We start from the raw sequence: 18879 nt of genomic DNA on the forward strand, positions 1-18879 counted from the left end.
TTATATGTAAGTACACGGTAGCTGTCTTCAGACACACCAAAAGAGTGCATCAGATCTCATTACAGATGGTTGTGAGCCACCATGTGGTTACTGGGATTTGAATTCAGGACCTTCGGAAGAGCCGTCAGTGCTCTTAATCGCTGAGCCATCTCTCCAGCCCGTCTTGAGTTTTCCTAACCTCCTGCCTCAGCTACCTGAGCAGCTGGGATGACAGGCCAGTGCCACCAGGCTTGGGAAGCACTTGTGACAAGGGGGGGGCTTGCGGAGATCCTTGTTCTGCTGGCTCCGGGTTACAGGTGATATGAAGACCGCGGTGGACCACAAGAGGGAGGAATCAGGATACAGAGACAGACACCCCCCCCCCCAATGAAGTGATTGCCTCTGCTTCTCACTATCTCTGAACCTTAATTTTCTGAGACTCAGTCTCCCTATCTGTGACATGGCTGACCGGTGGGAATCTAACAGTATGTTTAAAAAGTATTAGGAAGGGAGCCAGCAGGGCTGGAGAGACGGCTCAGTGGTTAAGAGCACTTGCTGCTCTTGTAGAGGACCTGGGTCCAATTCCCATCAACTGAAGCTTTCACTCCAGTTTGGGGAATCAAGCATCTTCCAAAGGTGAAACAACCATATAACATCAACAACAACAACGATGATGATGATAATTAGTAGTAGGAGCAGAAGAAACATCCTAAGAAGAAGAGAGCCAGGGCCCTGGTACCCAGTGAGTCAACAGTGGCCCCATTCATCAGTCAAATGGCTGAGTCAAGGAAGGACTTCCTGCTCAGCACAGCCAGGCTGGTCCCAGCGAGCCACACCTGCCTGGCCCTGCAGCCTCCCCTGTTCTTGCAAAGCAGAAGAAGTCCTGCTTTGCAAGAAGGCTGCTGGGCAGCCAGAAGGAACTCAGTGACTGCAGACTGGAGGGATGTCCTTGCAAGAGGCTGCAAAGTGACTAACTCCTCAGCTGAGCTGCCCTTGCAGAAAGGGCCTCCATCCTGCCTCTGGAAGTCCTGATGACCCTTGGGCCTCTTCCAGCCAAAGCCAGGCCTGGGCCTCCTCTGGCCACTGGGAAGGCTGGGAAGGAGGGAGAGGGGGCAGTGGGATATGCAAACATCCCCCTTCCACAGAACCAGAAAGTCCCCAGAGGGGGGAGGAGAGGTGACTCAGATACAGAGGGGAAGTGGGTGGAAAAGAGAAGAGGCCCATTGTTGGGAATCCTCCCTCCCTGGGGTGTGAGGCACCTCAACCCCCACCAAGCTTGGCTCTGGCTTCTACAAACAAGGATCAGACCTCCACCTTCACCCCAAGAGCCACCTACTAATCCTGCAAGTAGCACTCACGACCTTGGCCAAGTGACTCACCTCCTTGAGCCTTGAGGACTAAACTTGACCCCTAAGAAATAGAGGTGAGTTCCCCTGGGACTCTAGTAAGGACAGGGCCAGGGACACCTTAAGTTTGACACCACCCACAGGCTGCTGTGGGACCGAGAGGCTGCGGTTTTTCCTAACAGTGGAAATGCAGACGCCTTCCATTACTGGTCCTGTGGACCCCACCAAAGACCTTCCAAAAATTCTGTGGGTTCTACAAGGCCTTCAGCTGGATTTGATAGCTGCTGGGTGGCAGGATGTCTTCTAAGAACATCCATGGCCTTAACAGACTCCAGGACAAACCTGGGACAGTTCTGTTTGCCAACATGAAACTGTCAGGTAGGTCCTATGGCCCAAGGAGACGCAGAGGCTCAGGAGCCCAGTACCCTGCACAGAGACCCAGCTGGGTGGCAAAGTCCTGTATCCCAGCTTAGTGTCGCTCCAAGGGCCGCTGTTAGCTCATCTCTTTTCTTCTACCACCTGCCTGCCACGTAATTAAGTGATAATGAATTCATCTCTCTATTTTTGTTATTTATCAAAGCAATATGCAGCTGTCAATCAGAGCGTCTGTTGGGCAAGAGGAAAGTAGCAACGGGCTGAATCCCTGTCATTCTGGCCCAAAGCAAAGAGCCAGTGCCAGCCTAACAGGCTGGCAGCTCTGTTGGGGGGAAGTGGACGAAGCCAGAGGCTCGTTCTGAGCAACCTCAGGACCAGCGCTGACGGCTGCCACCAGGGCCAGGGCATATGCTGAGCTTGGGACAATGATGACAGCAACTTAGTAGTACTGATTCTGGGCCAAGTACTAGGTTGACAGCACCATCAGATGAGGAAAGAGACCTAGAAAAGGTTAAGGAATGTGCTCTGAGTCCCCATGCAGCTAGGTCTACAGTCCTGTAGGGCTGCAGACTCAACCAGGAAGGGGAGAGAGGAGGCTGAGTGGCCCCAGGAGGAAAAGCCAGAAGGAAAGGGAACCTTGGCGGTCTGATGTAAGGGGTCATGAGATGAAGTGGGTGGGGAGGAGGCTGGGCAGAGGGGTAGGGCCAGTGCCGGGCCAGACAGGACAAGGAACTAGGGCACCTTCCTCGGATTCCACAGTTCGTCCACAATTACGTGGCTGCCTGCCTTCTAGGCAGGTGTCAGCTTACAGAACCTTCCAGAGTTCTCCCTGGGCTGTTAACAGCTCAGCAGCAGTAGCCATCCCTGAAATTTTGTGGATCTGTCCCATGCCTTTTTGTCTTGGAAACTTCTAGAAAACAACACTGCATGAGTGGGCAAAGAGAGGGGAGGAGGCTGTGTGTGAGAGAGGAGGGATAAAGTCTGAGGCTACGGGGGCGGGGGTGTGGTGTGAGAGGGTGGGGTACAGGCTCTAAGATGCAGGCAGGGCCTCTATGCCTGACAGCAAGCAGAACTCAGTATGTGTCATCCCTAGGCCCCACTTGGAGGAAAACACATGATCCCAAGCAGGTCACTTCTCCCTTCTGAGTCTCAGTTTTCCTGTCTGTAAAATGGGGCTGGAGCCAGCAGGCAGCAGTAGGTGGCAGAGCCTGCTGTTTCCTCGGGTTCTCCCTCGATCACTGTCCTCAAATGGTATCTGCTCATCCACACTGAATGGATGGACCAGAAGACTGCACAGCAGTTCTAGAGAGCATCAGTGCTCAAGACCCCTTAGAAATGAGGCTAGAACAGGCGTGTCTTTGAGGATCATCACACACAGCCTGTTCCTCTTGCACTGGGGCAGACTGAGGTCCAGGGCCGACAAGGACCTGAGGTGGGATTCCTGATGAGGTGGGAAGCTGGGCCTCCTAGCTGTGGCTGCTAAGGAAGAGCCAGCTCCAGCTCCGCTTTCCAGGGGCACCGGCTCCACTCCTCCCTGTACTCACTCTCAACAGAGCCCTGGCTGAGATCCTGGGACCTGCTGGGCCCCAGGAGGCAGCAGCCACTTGCACAGTGGAAGCAGATTGTGTATTCTGTGCTCTGAGAAGCCTTCTGGGGCTGTTCCCAGCCGGGACTAGGCTGGGCTGGGCTCATGGGGCACAGTGAGGCCTTGTTTCCCTGAATACAACATCAGCAGCTTTGCGCCCCAGCCAGGGACCCTGGCGAGTGGCACTTCCTTCTCTTGAGGTCCAGCTTTCTGGCCCCTTCCTGCCCTGTCACCCCTCCCAGCACCCCAGCGCGCAGCACTAGTGCCAAGAGGTAGCTCTGAGGAGGCCAGCACCCTCTAAGCACCTCTCAGCTAAACTGCTTCCCCCCAAAACAGCCTGGGTAAAACTGAGTACAGCTTCCAGACCATTCTCCCCACGGGTTCCCCGCAAATCAAAGTGGTCTCTCCCGAGCTTGCTCTTTGGGGGTATCTGAGTTCCCTAAAACAGCGCCGTGGTATGGGGGATAAGAATACTGCCGAAGGATAAGAGGAGGAGGAAATGTAAAATGGGCTGGTGGTGGATGATGGAGGGGGCGCTCAGTCTCACATACACACACACAGAACACACACACAAAGAGGTGTTGGGATGTTTCGAGACACTGACACAGGTATCTGTGAGAGACAGTTCAGAAGGGAAGGCCGTGGCTTTTGAGGCTACGGGTCTGAGTTCGAATCCTAATCCTATCATTTGGTAGCTGTAAAGCCCTGGGTCACGGGACTGTTGGGAGGCGTGTATGAGCTCCAGCCCTATCTCGGCAGAGATCTATGACACCTAAGGAACTCTGGAATCCACAGGGCGGATCAACCTGGAAGTCACGGTTGCCCTAAGGTTCAAAAGCAAGGAGTGTGGATTCCTGCTGTCCTGGCCTGGTCAGTCAGTGGAGACTGAAGTCAGAGGGTATCCTCTTGCCCTGGAACCTTCATGTAGAAGTTTGGGGGTGCATTATAGCGGCATCAGGAAGCTTCTAGTCACCCATGGTTGGGAACTAACGTCCTCTTTCCCTATGAGGACTGGCTGTGGGTGTGGAAGGAAGTGGCACATGGGAAAATCCTCTCTGGACCCTGGTTGGAGGGAAAGCCCCTTCCTGGGCTTCCTCATGGGTGTCTGGGCACTGTCCGTGGGGTGTGGCTGGGGCTCTCAATCTGCTGGCTGTCTCCTGCTTTGGGATTCCCTGCGTACCCCACCCCAAGCTCAGCTTCTGTGGTTTGGTCCCCTCTGGGATCCACTCCAGCCTGGTGCCTGGAGGACCATTTCCTTTCCAGGAACATAGGTGGCTTACTAGGAAGCCGGGAGGCAGGTCCTTTGGAGGGGCACTTGTATCTTCTCTACCCCTATGGGTACTCTTCCCCCATCTCCATATTGCTCGATTTTGTGGGGGTGTGGAATGGCTGAGCCCATCCTAATCTGGTAAGGGTACAGCTTAGAATCATAGAAAGTAGAAGGTAGGGGTTGGAGACCCTAGGCAGGGCACATAGAGAGAGTATGGGCACCAGGGATTGTATGGGAAGGGAGGAACCGTCGCTGGGGAAGAGGGCTGCCTTCTGATAAAGGGCAGGGGAGTCACCACTGCACAATCACGGAGTGAAGGGGGTTCGAGGTGGGGGGGGCGGGGTAATGGGGGAGAAGGGAGGGAGGGGAGGAAGGTGGACTCACAGTGTATGGAGAGGGGTTAAGTCCCAGGGGACTCTGTCCTGATGATAGGGGAGTTACATGTTTGTAGCCTGGGGGACAGGGGCAGAGGAGCCCTTCCCTAGCAAGACCGCACAGTGTTAAGGAAATGGAACCTGGTCAACAGGGTGGGCGGGAATGGAAAGGCCTGAAGAGTTTTCACCCACAGTAAGTAAACATAGTATAGCTGAGGTGTGTGTGTGTGTGTATGTGTGTGTTGTGGGGAGGGGGTTGTGGACCCAACCTAGAACGAGAGAGACCAGAACTAGGCAGAAGAAATGAAAGGACCCAGTAAAAGGCACAAGTCTGGCATGGGTGCCAGGAGAATGTCCCCTTAAGAGGCAATAAGGTTGCCTTATTGAGGTGGGGGTAGGGAGTCCAGTAGTTAGGACGGAGCGGAAGGGAAGCCACCGGCCCTTTCTCCCTTTCTCGGTGTGTTTGGGTGTAGGGTGGTAGGTGCAGTAGCATTAACAGTGGGAAGGAGGTCGGTACCCTGTGTGGTGGTGGTGGTGGTGGTGGTGGTGGTGGTGAAGACGACTCGCTGGGGACCTGCGATTATCTGAAAGAAACCTCAGGGAGCCCCCAATCCGCGTGGGGTATTCCGAGGGCAGTATCACCAAGAGGAGGGGTCACATGCCAGGACCAGGAACGGGAGCTCCCCAGATCCACTTGCGTGCTGGGGTGGTGGGTCTGGAAGCCTCGTGGCTCTTTAGAAAAGCAGCAGAGTTCCCCACCCTGGTGAGACGGGGTTCTGGGTGAACCTAGTTGGGGATACGGGAGGTTAGGGCCCGAGGCCGGGTCTGGGTAGTGGGGAACCGGGTGCAGGGGTACTTACTGCTTGAACATCTTCTCCATGTCTTTGATCTGCTTCCTGGAGAACTCCTTGAACTCGGTGTAGGGGTTAAAGACGCGGCGGCTGGGCGACTGCGGCTCACCGATGCCCTGGTTGAGGTCCGCGCGCCGCAGCAGCTTGGCGCTCAGCTCGTCGTCCGCGCTGCCCAACGCCTGGGCAGTCTCGTCGGGAGCCTCGGCCGCCGCCGCCGCCCCGTTGAGCCCCGGCTGCTCCGTCGCCTCGCCGCCTTCGCCCTCCATCTGCAGCCTCCGGCTCAGCTTGCTGGCCAACTCGTCCGTGGCCATGGTGGCCCGCACAGTGCTGCCTCGGCCGGGCCCCTGCTCTGCGCCGCGCTCCCGGCCGCGCTCTTCCTCTTCCTGACACTCCCCGCCGCCAGGCGCCGCCCTGAAGGTGGGACTTAGGGGACCGCCCGCCCCCGGGCTGGCTCCCGCCGCCTTTGCCGCGTGCCGAGTCCTTCTCTGTCCCCGGAGTGTGTGTGTGTGTGTGTGGGTGGGGGGGGGGGGGGGGGGGGGTGTCAAGTGCATTCCGCTCCCCAGCTCCTCATCATCGTTCCCCTCCCGCCCCCCAGTGAAAAACCATCAACATCTCTCTGATGACCTCTGGGTGACGCTGAGTCCCAGGAGCCCTCTGGAAGGAACCTGGAAAGGGGGTGTCCCAACCCTGTGGAAGGGAAGAGGGTCCGCTCTCAGGAGGTGGCTGTGTGTTCAGGGACTGGAGAGGGGCGCGGCTCCCAACCCCTTCTCTGAAAGGGGTTTGTGTCTCTGACACCCTGTCGGTTGCCATGGAGACCACTGGTAGTGAACCGCTGGGCGTTCTTGATAAGGTGACAGGAATCTGAAGAAGGTGGACCCTAGCACCGGAGTCCAGTTGAGACTGTCTCCAGGGCTATTGTGACTGGCGTCATTCAAAAGTGGGGTAGCTGCTATGAGGGAGATGGCACCCTACCAGTTCTCAAGGTCCCCAAAGAACTGGGAAAGGGGAAGGGGCTCATCCTATTACACGATGATTCAGCACAATAGCTGCCTGATCCTGCAGATGCCTGGGACTCTCCACCTCAGAGGGATTTCAGAGAGATCTCCATGTTGCCTCTTTGATGGGGATCCCAGAGGGGTGACCTCCTCCCCAAAGCCTCAGGAATGGGGGGGGGGGCTGGAAAGGAGGAGCTCAGAGAGAATTTGTCTCTGTCATCTAGTCTGTAACTTCAAGAACAGCAAAGCTGGTCTGAAGAGAAGGCTCAGTTATTAAGAGTGGTTATTGCTCTTGTGGAGGACTGACATTGTAGCATCCATGTAGGGTGGGGGTCAAGAGGGGCAAGTCCCAAAAGGCCTGTAACTCCAGCATCAGGGATCCTAGACCCTCTTCTGGCCTGCTTATGCATCTGCACTCATGAGCATATACCCCTCCCCCACATACACAGAATTAAAACTAAAGTAAATCTTTAAGCAGCACATGATTGTGGATGTAGCCTTTAGTCCTAACGCCCAGAAGGCAGAGTCTGGCCAGTCTCTGAGTTCAGTCAGCCTGGTCTACATCAGGAGTTCCAGGATAGGCAGGCTGTATAGTAAGACTCCCTCCTTGATAGATGATAGATAATAGATAGACAGATAACAAACTCTTTGTTTGTTTGTTTGTTTGTTTTTCTTTTGGGGGGTTTTGTTTTGTTTTTTGAGACAGGGTTTCTCTGTGTAGCCCTGATTGTCCTGGAACTCACTCTGTAGACCAGGCTGACCTCAAACTCAGAAATCTGCCAGCTTCTGCCTCCCAAGTGCTGGGATTAAAGGCGTGCACTGTCCAGCGGTAACAAACTCTTAAAACTTCAAAGCTATGGTGCTCTGGCGTCAACTGCAAGGTCACTAGCCATAATGCTGATTTCCAGGCTCTACCTAGACTGACAGACCTGTCCTTTGTCACTGGGATCCAAAAAGCTGCTTTTCACAAGCACCTGGGGGAAGCCTTGCTCTTTGGAGTCAAGAGTCTCCGGCACAGATGCAGTGTGCATCACTAAGATATCAGGGCAATGCTGGGGACCCAGATACTGCCCACTCCCAGAGGCAGGGTACAGAGAAGACATGGACAGCACAAGCTAAAAAGTGACACTGTGAAAACAGAGGGGAACCAGAGAAACTGCTGGCTGCCACAGGATGATGCTTAGAGGAAGACATCTGATCAGTAACTGTTGATGTGTTCACAAACATTGTTGAAGGAAAAGATATTTGAAAGAGTATAATGGATGCAGAAGAAATCCGTAGTTATACCTTGCTCAGCCTTTCAGGAGCACGGTTTCACAGAAGACCCCAGGTCCCCTGAGTAAGACAATGACTCCTGTGTGTTTCAGAAGCGTTTATCAGCTGCCTCAGCCAGTTGTCATTGCATGTGTAGAGCTGGTGTTAGCATCGAACCCTGCTATAAAATGTCCCCGTAGAAAATCATGTTGGGTATAATATGCTTTCTTAACTTATACACACTAAAGGAAGTTTTTGAAAAAAAATCTGTAATATTTGGACAAACAAACCATATTGTGTTGCTTTAATATTCTAAATTAAACTTTTAATAAAGATTACCAGAATAAACAGAAAAAGAAAAAGAAAAATGTAACTTTTTGATTCACTCTTTGTAAGGTTGCTAAGTCTGATAAAGATGCTAAGTTTAGAGAGTTTTGATTTCTTGAAGACCAAGGGAGTTACAAGTAGTTAGTGTTGGGTAGTTCAGTCTAGCTGCTTTAAAAGAAACACAGTTAACTTATTTAATAGAGACCAAGGACGGGGGAGGGGCACACAGAGATTTCAACATTTAAATTACATCTGCACTTGCCTAGGTTTGTCTAGACTCTCTTCATAAAGTGCACAGGTGACTTTCAAAACTCTGGTGAGCCTCGGAGTCATAAACATATGACTTTATTTTAGATAGATGTTGATAGCCCAGGCTAGCCTCATCCTCCTTGTGTAGGTGATGCATTCATTTTAGACAGATGTCGGTAGCTCAGGCTAGCCTTACCTTCCCTGTGTAGCTGAAGATGACCTATTTCTGATATTTTAGCTTTCTAAATGCTGGGAGAACAGGATCTGTGCCCTTAGCTGCTGTTTATACGATGCTAGAGATTGAACTCAGGGCTTTGAGCCTGCTAGCCCAACGCTTTACTCTCTGATCCATATCGCCAGACTCATTTCTTGTTTTGTTTTTGAGACAGTCTCCCTTTTCAGTCCAAGGATTTGAACTTGCCATGTGGTCCAGGTAGACCTCAAACTGGAGATTCTCCTGCTTCAGCTTCTCCGGGGCTGAGATCACAGGCATCTGCTGCACTCTGGGTGAAGTTATGGCTGCGGGACTCAAAGTGGCTTCACTACGAGCAGTTTTGCATCTATTTGACTTCTCTGTGATGAGAGCAACTGATGGGTCTGCTGTCTTGAGAAGTAATTCATATGAGATGAATCTGGGGTTCGAGTTTGAATTCTTTAAAGAGAGTTTGTGTGTTAAGCTCTAGTTAACATCCTACTTAGCTTGCACGGGTAAAATCTTGGGGCACGAGACTGGACACCTTATACGAGGTGATGGAATTTCTCCCATTTCTCCAGTATCTGTGACATCATGGGAAAGGGATCATCACAGGAGCCTTGCTGATTCAGCTCAGGACACACTTCTGGGTGAGCAATCCCTAATTTATTAAAAATTGTATATTAATTTATTATTATTATTATTATTTTGGGGCATGTGTTAATGATGGTCAGAGGACAATTCTTAACGGTTGGTTTTCTCCTTTCGTGGTACCTAGGGACGGCACTTAGCTAAGCACTTTTACCTGCTAAACTCTCTCAACAGGTTTTGGGGGGTTTTGTTTTTGTTTTGTTTTGTTTGTTTTGTTTGTTTGTTTTCTTTTGAGACAAAAGTCTCACTCTGTAACCTAGGTTGATCAAGATCTCACTAGATAGCTCAGGCTAGCCCTATTACTGTCAGTAATCCTCCAGTTTCAGCCCACTGAGTATTGAGATTAACGCATGGAGCATTATATTCAGGTTGGAAAGCTCTGTAAACAACTCTTGGGTTCTCTCTCTCTCTCTCTCTCTCTCTCTCTCTCTCTCTCTCTCTCTCTCTCTCTCTCTGTCTCTCTCTCTCTCTCTCTCTCTCTCTCTCTCTCTCTCTCTCTCTCTCTCTCTGTGTGTGTGTGTGTGTGTGTGTGTGGTGTGTATGCACATACATATGAATGCCAGGGGTCGTTGGCTATCATTTCTCAGGCACTGTTCACCTTGTGTTTTGAGATAGAATTTCTCACTAGCCTGGAAGTTGTGGAGTAGACTCTTTATAAATGCGATAGGGGTTGGACTCAGGTCCTTACACTTGCATGGCAAACACATTACCGGCTGACCTATCTCCCTGCCCTAGGTGAACTTCCTCATATTTCAGAGGCTCTGTGACAGGTGCGGCAGGTGCTTACTGCCCCACCCATCTCAGAGGCTGTGGGCTGTGGTCCTGCTGGAGGGCTGGTTGCTAAAACCAGCACCAGAGTTGCAAGTTGGAGACTATGTTTCATTCGATTTTTTTTTCCCCTTCCTTCTTGGGAGTCCTTGGATTTCAGGGAAACTTTGTTTCTCTTTTAGACACTAAAGCAATGGCTAGGGTACGAAAAGCAAAGGCGATTGATAGGCTCTGACAGGAGACAGACTGGAGATAAAACTTCCAGGAAACACCAGTTGGCTCTTCATTAGGAGAGTCACTTTATAATGACCATGAGCTCTGTGTAGTGAGCACGGAGTCTGGCAGCAGGAAAGATCTATTCTGGTGGCACATTCTAGCATTTGGTCATGAGGAAAGAATGATCTTCAGGGAAAAAAAAAATCACCCCCTCAGCAAAGGATTTCTACGGAGGCTGAGCGAGTGAGAGCCAACTCTGATGCTCTTGCAAGTGGGGAGGGAGCGAAGCAGACTTAGTCATCACTGATAGGGCTCTTTTCTGACTCCCACATTTGCTTGTATAACTGTCTCCTAGGGAGGGGTGAAGCCTTATTAAGAAAACAACAGCAGTTTGAAAAAGAGAAGGGATGGGCTGGCAGATGGCTCAGTGGGTAAGAACAGTTTCTATGCAAGCCTGAGGTCCTGAGTTCGAATCCCAAGCATCCAAACTTAAAAATATATATATTTAGCAAGATGTGGCAGCACACGCTTTTAATCTCAGCACTTGAGGGGCAGAGGTAAGCGAATTTCTGAGTTCAAGGCCAGCCTGGTCTACACAGTGAGTTCTAGGACAGCCAGGGCTACATATAGAAACCCTGTGTCAAAAATAGTCCCTAGCACTGTGGTTGGTAGAGGCAGGAGAATTACGGGGGGTTGCTTCCAGCCTAGCTCAAAGATTAGTGAGGATCATTTCTCATGGAAATAGGGCATGATAGCATGATAGAGTGAGCCAATTAATGTCTTCCTCGTGAGTATATGGGTACACCCCTTACACACATGCACACACATACACACATGTACACTTGTGCCTGCGTACACGGAAAAGACAGAAGGAAGAAACCGGGCATGACCACTGGGGGCACATTCCAGAGTCTGACCGAACTGGGTGGTCTCATCAAGCCCTGAGCTTCTGGGGGAATCAAGAAAGGGATTAGTGAGGCTTTCAGAGATAACCCTGGGTCACAGCATGCAGCCTAGAGCATGTGCCTAGCACGCAGGAATGCCAGGCTACTAATTAATCATCAGAAAGACCTCAGTCATCAGAAAGCCCCATATGGACCCAGAGGATGCTTAGCCGTCAATGTCCAGGGATACCATAAACACTCACTTGAGGCAACGGGGTGATGGCAGGGGAGGGGAATCTTAATCTTTCTCTTCAATCTCTTACAGCATCTGGAGGCCACTCAGTGGGCGCAGTGAAGGTAGGTAGTGGCTGGGAACTCCTGAGGCCCCGCTGCCTGGAGCAGGAAGAAGGGGAGGTAACATGCAGAGGGAGATTATGGGTTGACCCGGGTAGGATTTCATATTATTTGCATATGGGTTGGGGGTGTAGCTCAGTGATAGAATGCTTGCCTAGCATTTGTGGGTCCCTGTGTTTGATCCTCAATATTCTAAGATTCAGTTGCATAGGCCTAAATGGGTTGTGGTTGTTTTTAATTGCATATATCTGTGTGCATGTGCGTGCATATATGTGTATGTATGTGTGTGTGTGTGTGTGTGTGTGTGTGTGTATGTGTGTGTGATGGTGGTTGTGCTGAGTTGGATTTTTTTGTCAACGTGGCGTAAACATATCTGGAAGGAAGTAACCTCAACTGAGGAATTGCCTCTGTGAACCAAATTCCTGGAAAGAAGCTGTGCCTGCAGAGCCTGATTGGTTGGTTAGCGTTACAGTTCTCTGACCAGACTGGAATGTTGCAGTTCCAAAGGCAACTTAGTTACTTCACCTTGGGCTAGTTCTAGCCCTCAGGAACAGCCAGACCATATGCCCACTCCCACCCCTACCCCGCCCCACTAACGTCCTGTGACTGATACATGAAAATCTTTGGGAATCTAGTAACTTAACAGACTACCAGCTTCCACCAATCCAAGAGCTAAGAATGTCATCAGACAGCACCTGGAGCCTATGGCAAACCTTCCCCAATCTCACGGTACCCGCCTCTCTGGTATACCCACCCATGTATTTTGAACTAGCTGTAAAAACTTCATGATACGGCTTCTACACTGGAATATAGAATTTGGGGGATAACCCTAGATCTGGCCTCAGGAGACAGAGGCAAGTAGATCTCTGCCTTTGAGGCCAGCCTGGTCTATAAAACGAGTTTCGGGATAGCCAGGATTACACAGAGAAGAAACCCTGTCATGAAGAACCAAAATAAATACATAAATAAATAAAAATTTAAAAATAAACAAAACAAAACAAAAAAAACCAAACAAAAGAATTGATGTGGGATGTGGGAGAGTCCAGCCGGCTGCCTCAGATCCTGCCTCTGGGTTCCTGCCTTTCGTTTCTTCCTTTCTTGATGGATGGTAATCAAGCCAAGGAAACCAAATAAGCCCCAGCAGTAGACAGTGCACCAGAACAGTGGCTGCGGAGGGTGTGCCACAGTGCCACGCGGGAGGCCAGAGGACAACTGTAGGAGTGAGTTCTCAACCTCTGCCACATCCGGCCTGGGGACAGAACTGAAGCTAAGGCTCTGACAGCAAATTCCTTTGCCAGCTGAACCACCTCACCAGCCTCCAAATGCTGTTTTAAGTCATAGGCAAGTGAATGTCTCAGAGGCCACAGCCATTTCCTCTGAATAGAACGGCCCTTGCGGGAAGGAGGAGGGAGGAGGGGGAGGGACCCAGAAAGTAAACAAACCTGGAAACAGGAGATTACACAGGGCTCCTCCCCAGCGCTTGGAGACCTGAAACAACTGGGGAGGAATGGGGATTCCGACCACCTGCACATCTGCCTCCAGGGTGCCGCGCCCTCCAGGAGCCTGTCTTTCCTGAGTCCTCACCTGTGTGGGGGTGAGTCCTCCATCTCACTCCGGTAACTCCCCGTAGACTCATACGTCCCAGGATGGACTGAGCATAATGGCTTTTTCAGACTGTCATCTGTTCCTGTCTGGGTGAATAGATGTTTGTTTGTGCAACAGTTAGTCATTTCAAATCCTTTAAGATGATGTGTGTATGTCTGTAGGGAAAAGATACCTTAAGCCCAGCCCTTCTGGCACTGGAGTGCCCTTCTGGGCTCCTTCCAAAGATGGTCCTAACATGGGCATAAGACTGGGACTTTCATTCTGGCAGCGGCTACTCTGGGAAAACAGTGTCCTGTGCTTGCAGCTAATCAGGACAGATTGGTGAAGTGTGCCGGACACTGGGTGTGGCCCGGGATCCTTTCCTGTTCTGGGCTACCAGGAGACTGATGTGGGGCAAGAGTAACTGTGTTGGAGTGTGAGATCCACTGGACCCCACAGAGTAAACTAGGAAGGTTACAGCTCTTCCAGCTACCCTTACCCATCATGAACTGTTGATGAAGCAGCTGATACCCTGCCTCCAACCAGACTTCCCTGGTTGCCTTTGTACCCCTCTCCCTCAGGCCCAGCGTAGTGGCTAGCCTAGCTTACAGGGAAGGCAGGGGATATATTTGTTCATGCTCTGTGATACCCCGAGAAGGCTGGGGACACATTGGATATTTTCTCAATGTCCCCTCCAGAGCATCCGGTGGCCCACTTTTAGGTCTGAAGGTCACTGCCAAGAAACAGAAGCCGCCGAAGTGACACCTCTGAACCCACATGACTCGACACAAAGCTCACAGGAATGCAGAACACAAGCTTCTCAAGTGTCTGTCCCCTGTTGTCTCTGAGGGAGTGACACTGGCATCAGATAGGGGTTCGGGCAGTGTGACACGCTGGCCTTTGGGTTATCGCTGTAACCCGGAGGTTATTTAAGTAGCTCTCTGCTCAGCAGACAGAGTAATAATAGCTAGGAGGTCTGGAAGGCACTGCGTGTGGCCACAGCAGGGGCACCTAAGAATGTAGGACACAGTAGAGTTAACACACAGTGGACCAAAGCAGGCATAGGTGAAGTTAGGTGAAAGGGGTAACTGGTACTTGGGACAAGCTATACCCTCAAGAGACTAACGGAGGAAGCAGGTGACTCAGGCAGATACCAGGAAGCCCAGAAGCTGGTGGCTGCAGGCAGCATTCCTTCAGGCTTCGTGGGGGGAGCTGCTCTTCCAGGCCATCAGGCAGAGCGTCTGTGCGGATGACTCACTAAGAGCAAAAGCAATACGGAAGATGGTTAGGGCCCATGCTTGAGATCTCACTGGAATGAGGTTGGAGGAACATTGTCTATGGTGCGGTCCCTGTAGAGTTCCCTGGTTTCTCTATGCACCCCAGGCCAGTCTTGAACCCGCTATGGAGCCTAGGTTGACCTTGAACTTTTGATGAGTTCTTTGCTTCAGCCTCCCCTATCCTGGGATGACAACCTTGCGTCTCGCGGCCCAACCCTGGTCTCCTGGAGCCCTTGAGAGGATTATGCTCTGTGAAGCATTTGGTGCCACCACTGTGTGTGACACTCAAAATGCTCTCCATGGGGCTGGCAAGCCGGCTTGCGTGGGAATGAGCTTGACACATGAGCAGAAGGACCCGAATTCAATATTCTTAGGACTCACATGAAAAAGCCAAGCAGGGAAGGAAGTTCATGCCTGTGGTCCTAAGGCCGTGGAGTGGAGACAGGAGGATGCCTAGACTTCACTGGCCAGCCAGTCTAGCTGAATTGATGACTTAAGGCTAAAGGGGAGACCCTGTCAAAAAGTTAGGATTGAGGCATACACACAACACTGACTGACCCTCTGGTCTTCACCCATCTCATGGTGAAGACAGTAACCATGCAGCTACCTGGTAGCTACGCAGTAGGCCGTGTCCTTAAACACGTTCATCTAGCCTTGAGGATAGTTTCGCACAAGGACTGGTAATTCTGCCCAGTTTTATAAAGTTTTATTGAAACACATCCATGACCATCCATTTACCTACTTGCCCGAGAGACAGACTTAAACAGAGTTCACAGAGGCTACTAGGCTCAATCCTCACCAATCAGTGCACAAACAGCAGGAGCCTGGACTTCACTAAGTAAAATGGCAGACCGAAGAAGTCTAGACTCTGACACTCGCTGTGGCACGTTGGGCAAGTTACTTACCAAGGACCCTTCATTTCTCAGGCAAACCAGGAGCTGTGCACAGAGGAAGTGAGATCATGCCTACAGTGTCCAGCAAATGTCTGATGGTTCGAAAGGATACGATAAAAGGTAGTTACTAGCGGGGCGTGGTGGCGCACGCCTTTGATCCCAGCACTCGGGAGGCAGAGGCAGGCGGATTTCTGAGTTCGAGGCCAGCCTGGTTTACAGAGTGAGTTCCAGGACAGCCAAGGCTATACAGAGAAACCCTGTCTCAAAAAACAAAAACAAACAAACAAAAACAAACAAACAAAAACAAACAAACAAACAAGTCGTTACTATCATTAGTTATCAAAAATTCCAACTGCCAGGAGAGGGTCATTGCCGCACACGGCTCTCGAAAGAACACCCAGCCTCAGACCCTGAGAAAGCCAGAAGAGCATGTGGTCACCAAATTCACTGGGACATACCCCCAAATCAACGATTCCAACTTCCTTCGGTTAAAGTAATAGATCACAGGGCCAGAGAGATGGCTCAGCAGTTAAGAGCACTGACTGCTCATCCGGAGGACCCAAGTTCGATTCTCAGCACCCACATGGTTGCTCACGACCATCTGTAACTCCTCTGCAGGCTCTCTTCTGGCCTCCACGGGCATTGCATGCACACGGTGCACAGATAACCGAGGCAAACACTCACACACATAAACTTTAAAAGCAGGAGATTATAATGTGAAGGAAGCAAAGGTCAAAACCAAGAGAGCTAGCACATTGTCACCCCAGGCCCATAGCATGATCTGCCGCCTGACTGAAGACTAATTGTGTCTCTGAAAATGGGACTTGCTGGTCAAAGGGAAGCCACTTCTCTGATGACAAGAGCCCAGTGAGACAGAAACAAAGACTTCTGCTCTGGAGTCTTGGGGTCTTAGGGAGGGAAGCTGTTTATGGCGAAGGTAAGATGAAGCTCAAAACAAGCAACGTGCAAATGGCTCTGTCATGGGATGGAGGCCTGGCTATGGATTCCTGGGAACAGATGGGGAAAGAAAAATGTTAAAAGAAAGAAAGAAAGAAAGAAAGAAAGAAAGAAAGAAAGAAAGAAAGAAAGAAAGAAAGGAAGAGAGAGAGAGAGAGAGAGAGAGAAGAAGAAAGAAGAAAGAAGAAGAAGAAGAAGAAGAAGAAGAAGAGAAGAGAAGAGAAGAGAAGAGAAGAGAAGAGAAGAGAAGAGAAGAGAAGAGAAGAGAAGAGAAGAGAAGAGAGGAGAAGAAAAAAAAGCAAGCAGCCACATAAGGTCATGAGCTGTCCCAAAATAACTGGAGACACTGAGAGGACGGATGTGAACAGCACATCTGATGGAAAGCAGGCCGGCTTGATAAGCTTTCCTCACTGCCTGGCCTCCTGCTCAGGAAGCCCGGTGCAGGAGGAGAGAGAGGACTGCGATTAGCATCTGCAGGGTTTTGGTTTCCTCAGATCTTGCCTGTATTGCTCTCCCTTCTAAGCACCCCCCCCACACACACACACCCCAGAAGCCACAGTTCTTACTAGGAGCATGCTTTGGAATGAAGATCTGGAAGCTATTTTTTTCTCCACCCAGACAGTTCATGACGCTGCTTCGGCAACAGCAGGCACTGGTGATGCTACCAAGTTGTGAGAGAAGGTCCCTTAGCTGCAGAGTCACGATTCTGAGCTTCCACGCGAGCCAGCATCAGCAAGGCACAAGATGTTTGCCAGAGCTTCTTTGGGAAGAGGCAGGAGGGGCTGGAGGTGACTTGCTTGAGTTGGCCATAGCCCACCCTCTCGTGTATCTAAGGCCAGGTTGCTGGTGTGCCTCAGAACCACTGCACGCGTATGTGTGTGTGTGTGTGTGTGTAAGAAAAACACATTCTTGGGTTGTCCATGCCTCTTCTGTGTCACTGACTTTCTAGTCTCCTCTCTAGCTCATCTACTTTAAATAACTTAACTACCTTCCAGGGTTTCTCCTGCGTTCAGCCAAGGAATGGTGGTGTGTATGTATGTGTGTGTGTGCGTGCACGTGTATGTGCATGCACACATATATGCATGTGTGGATCTCTGTGTGGTATTCAACCTCAGGTGTGAGTCTGTTTCTTGAGACAAGGTCTCTCACCGGGTCCTAGAATTCACTGATTAGGCTATCCAGGAGCTATCCAGCTAGGGAGTCTGAGGGCTCTGTCTGTTTCCCTCAACTCCCCCAGAGCTGGGATTAGAAATACACGCCCAGCCTTTTCACGTAGGTTCTGGGGACATAACTTAGGTGCTTGCATATAAAGCATTTTAGTGCCTGAGCCATCTACCCCACAGAACCGGGGCATCTCAAATGATAGGAAGGGTCCCAGTGAGAGCCCAAGGCAGGCCGTGGGGCCAGCTGGCCTTTAGAAGGGAAAACTAGGACCCACTGTGACCGAGAAGCAATGTATCATTCCCCTGTCGTCAGCTGGGAATGTCTTCAGCCTCAAATAACAGAAGCCCAGTGTGGAGGAGTGAAGAGTTGGAAGCCCTCCCTCTACTGGCCCAGGCTCTGTCTACTGAGGACTAACAGGGGTGAGGCAGGTAGACACTAGGAAGCCACACACGGGGGCTTGCCCTTAACAGCTGTTCGTTGGAACCTGTGGCCATCGCCTTGCCTGGCCTCTAGGGATGATGGGAGAGCACTCTGGGCCGCCACTGGCTCGGCCTAGATTCAGTTTCTCAATCTCCCTGTTCATCGAGGGTGACGTGCTTCTCTGCAGTGGTGTGAGGTGTGGGTATTGGGCTGCCTCAGCCTCCACCCACTGTCTGATTAGTGGTCTCACTCACGGTTGAGAGCCACTACCCTGACCCACTGCTCTGTCAGGAAGCAGACATGTAAGCGAGGCCACCTGTAATCATCCAGAGTGGACAGGATAGACAGCCTGCCTTGACCTCATGAGACATAATATTTGTTGTCTTATGTCACCAGGTTGTGGGTGGTTTGTTCTACAGCAGACAGACTATCTGACGGTGCTGGCTTCAGTGTGTGGGGACAAGCAGTCCAGAGGGAGGCAACCCTTTGGCTTAGAGCTGAGGGATGCCACCACGTCCCACCAGACCCTCTTCTGTTCTACTCTGTTGTCTTTGAAAGGTGGCTTTTGTCTTTTGTTTCAGAAGCAAAACTCTTCCAGGACTCTGACTTCTGTGTTAGTGTCTGGCTCTGTACAGTACATTCTAGCTGCAAGGGAGGAGAGAAAGCCAAGACATTAGCTTTCAGCCTATATTGCAGAGGAAGGAGATGACCATGCTGCTCCCCAGTGTCTTCTATCTGTACTGTCCCCATGCCATCTCTCTAGGCTTCTGTGGCTCCTTGCCTCTATCTGTCTGTCTATCTATCTATCTATCTATCCACACATACACACACATACATATGGCTTTCCCTTCTGGAGGATCAGATCTTTCTCTCTCTCCCTCTCCCTCCCCCTCCTCCTCTCCCTCCCCTCCCC

The 18879-nt window shown here is 51.1% G+C and overlaps 1 protein-coding gene across 1 annotated transcript in view; it reads right to left on the reverse strand.

Moving 5' to 3' along the window:
- Efhd2 (EF-hand domain family member D2) overlaps positions 1-6257 on the reverse strand; it is a 17347-nt gene extending 11090 nt beyond the window's left edge. The window contains exon 1 of the mRNA XM_021161043.2: positions 5790-6257. Coding sequence (XP_021016702.2) covers positions 5790-6091 — 302 coding nt within the window. The 5' untranslated portion in view covers positions 6092-6257. The remainder of the gene's footprint in view (positions 1-5789) is intronic.
- Between the last annotated feature and the right edge of the window lie 12622 nt (positions 6258-18879).

The sequence above is a fragment of the Mus caroli genome, chromosome 4 (genome assembly GCF_900094665.2).
Source record: "Mus caroli chromosome 4, CAROLI_EIJ_v1.1, whole genome shotgun sequence".
Lineage (NCBI taxonomy): Eukaryota > Metazoa > Chordata > Mammalia > Rodentia > Muridae > Mus > Mus caroli.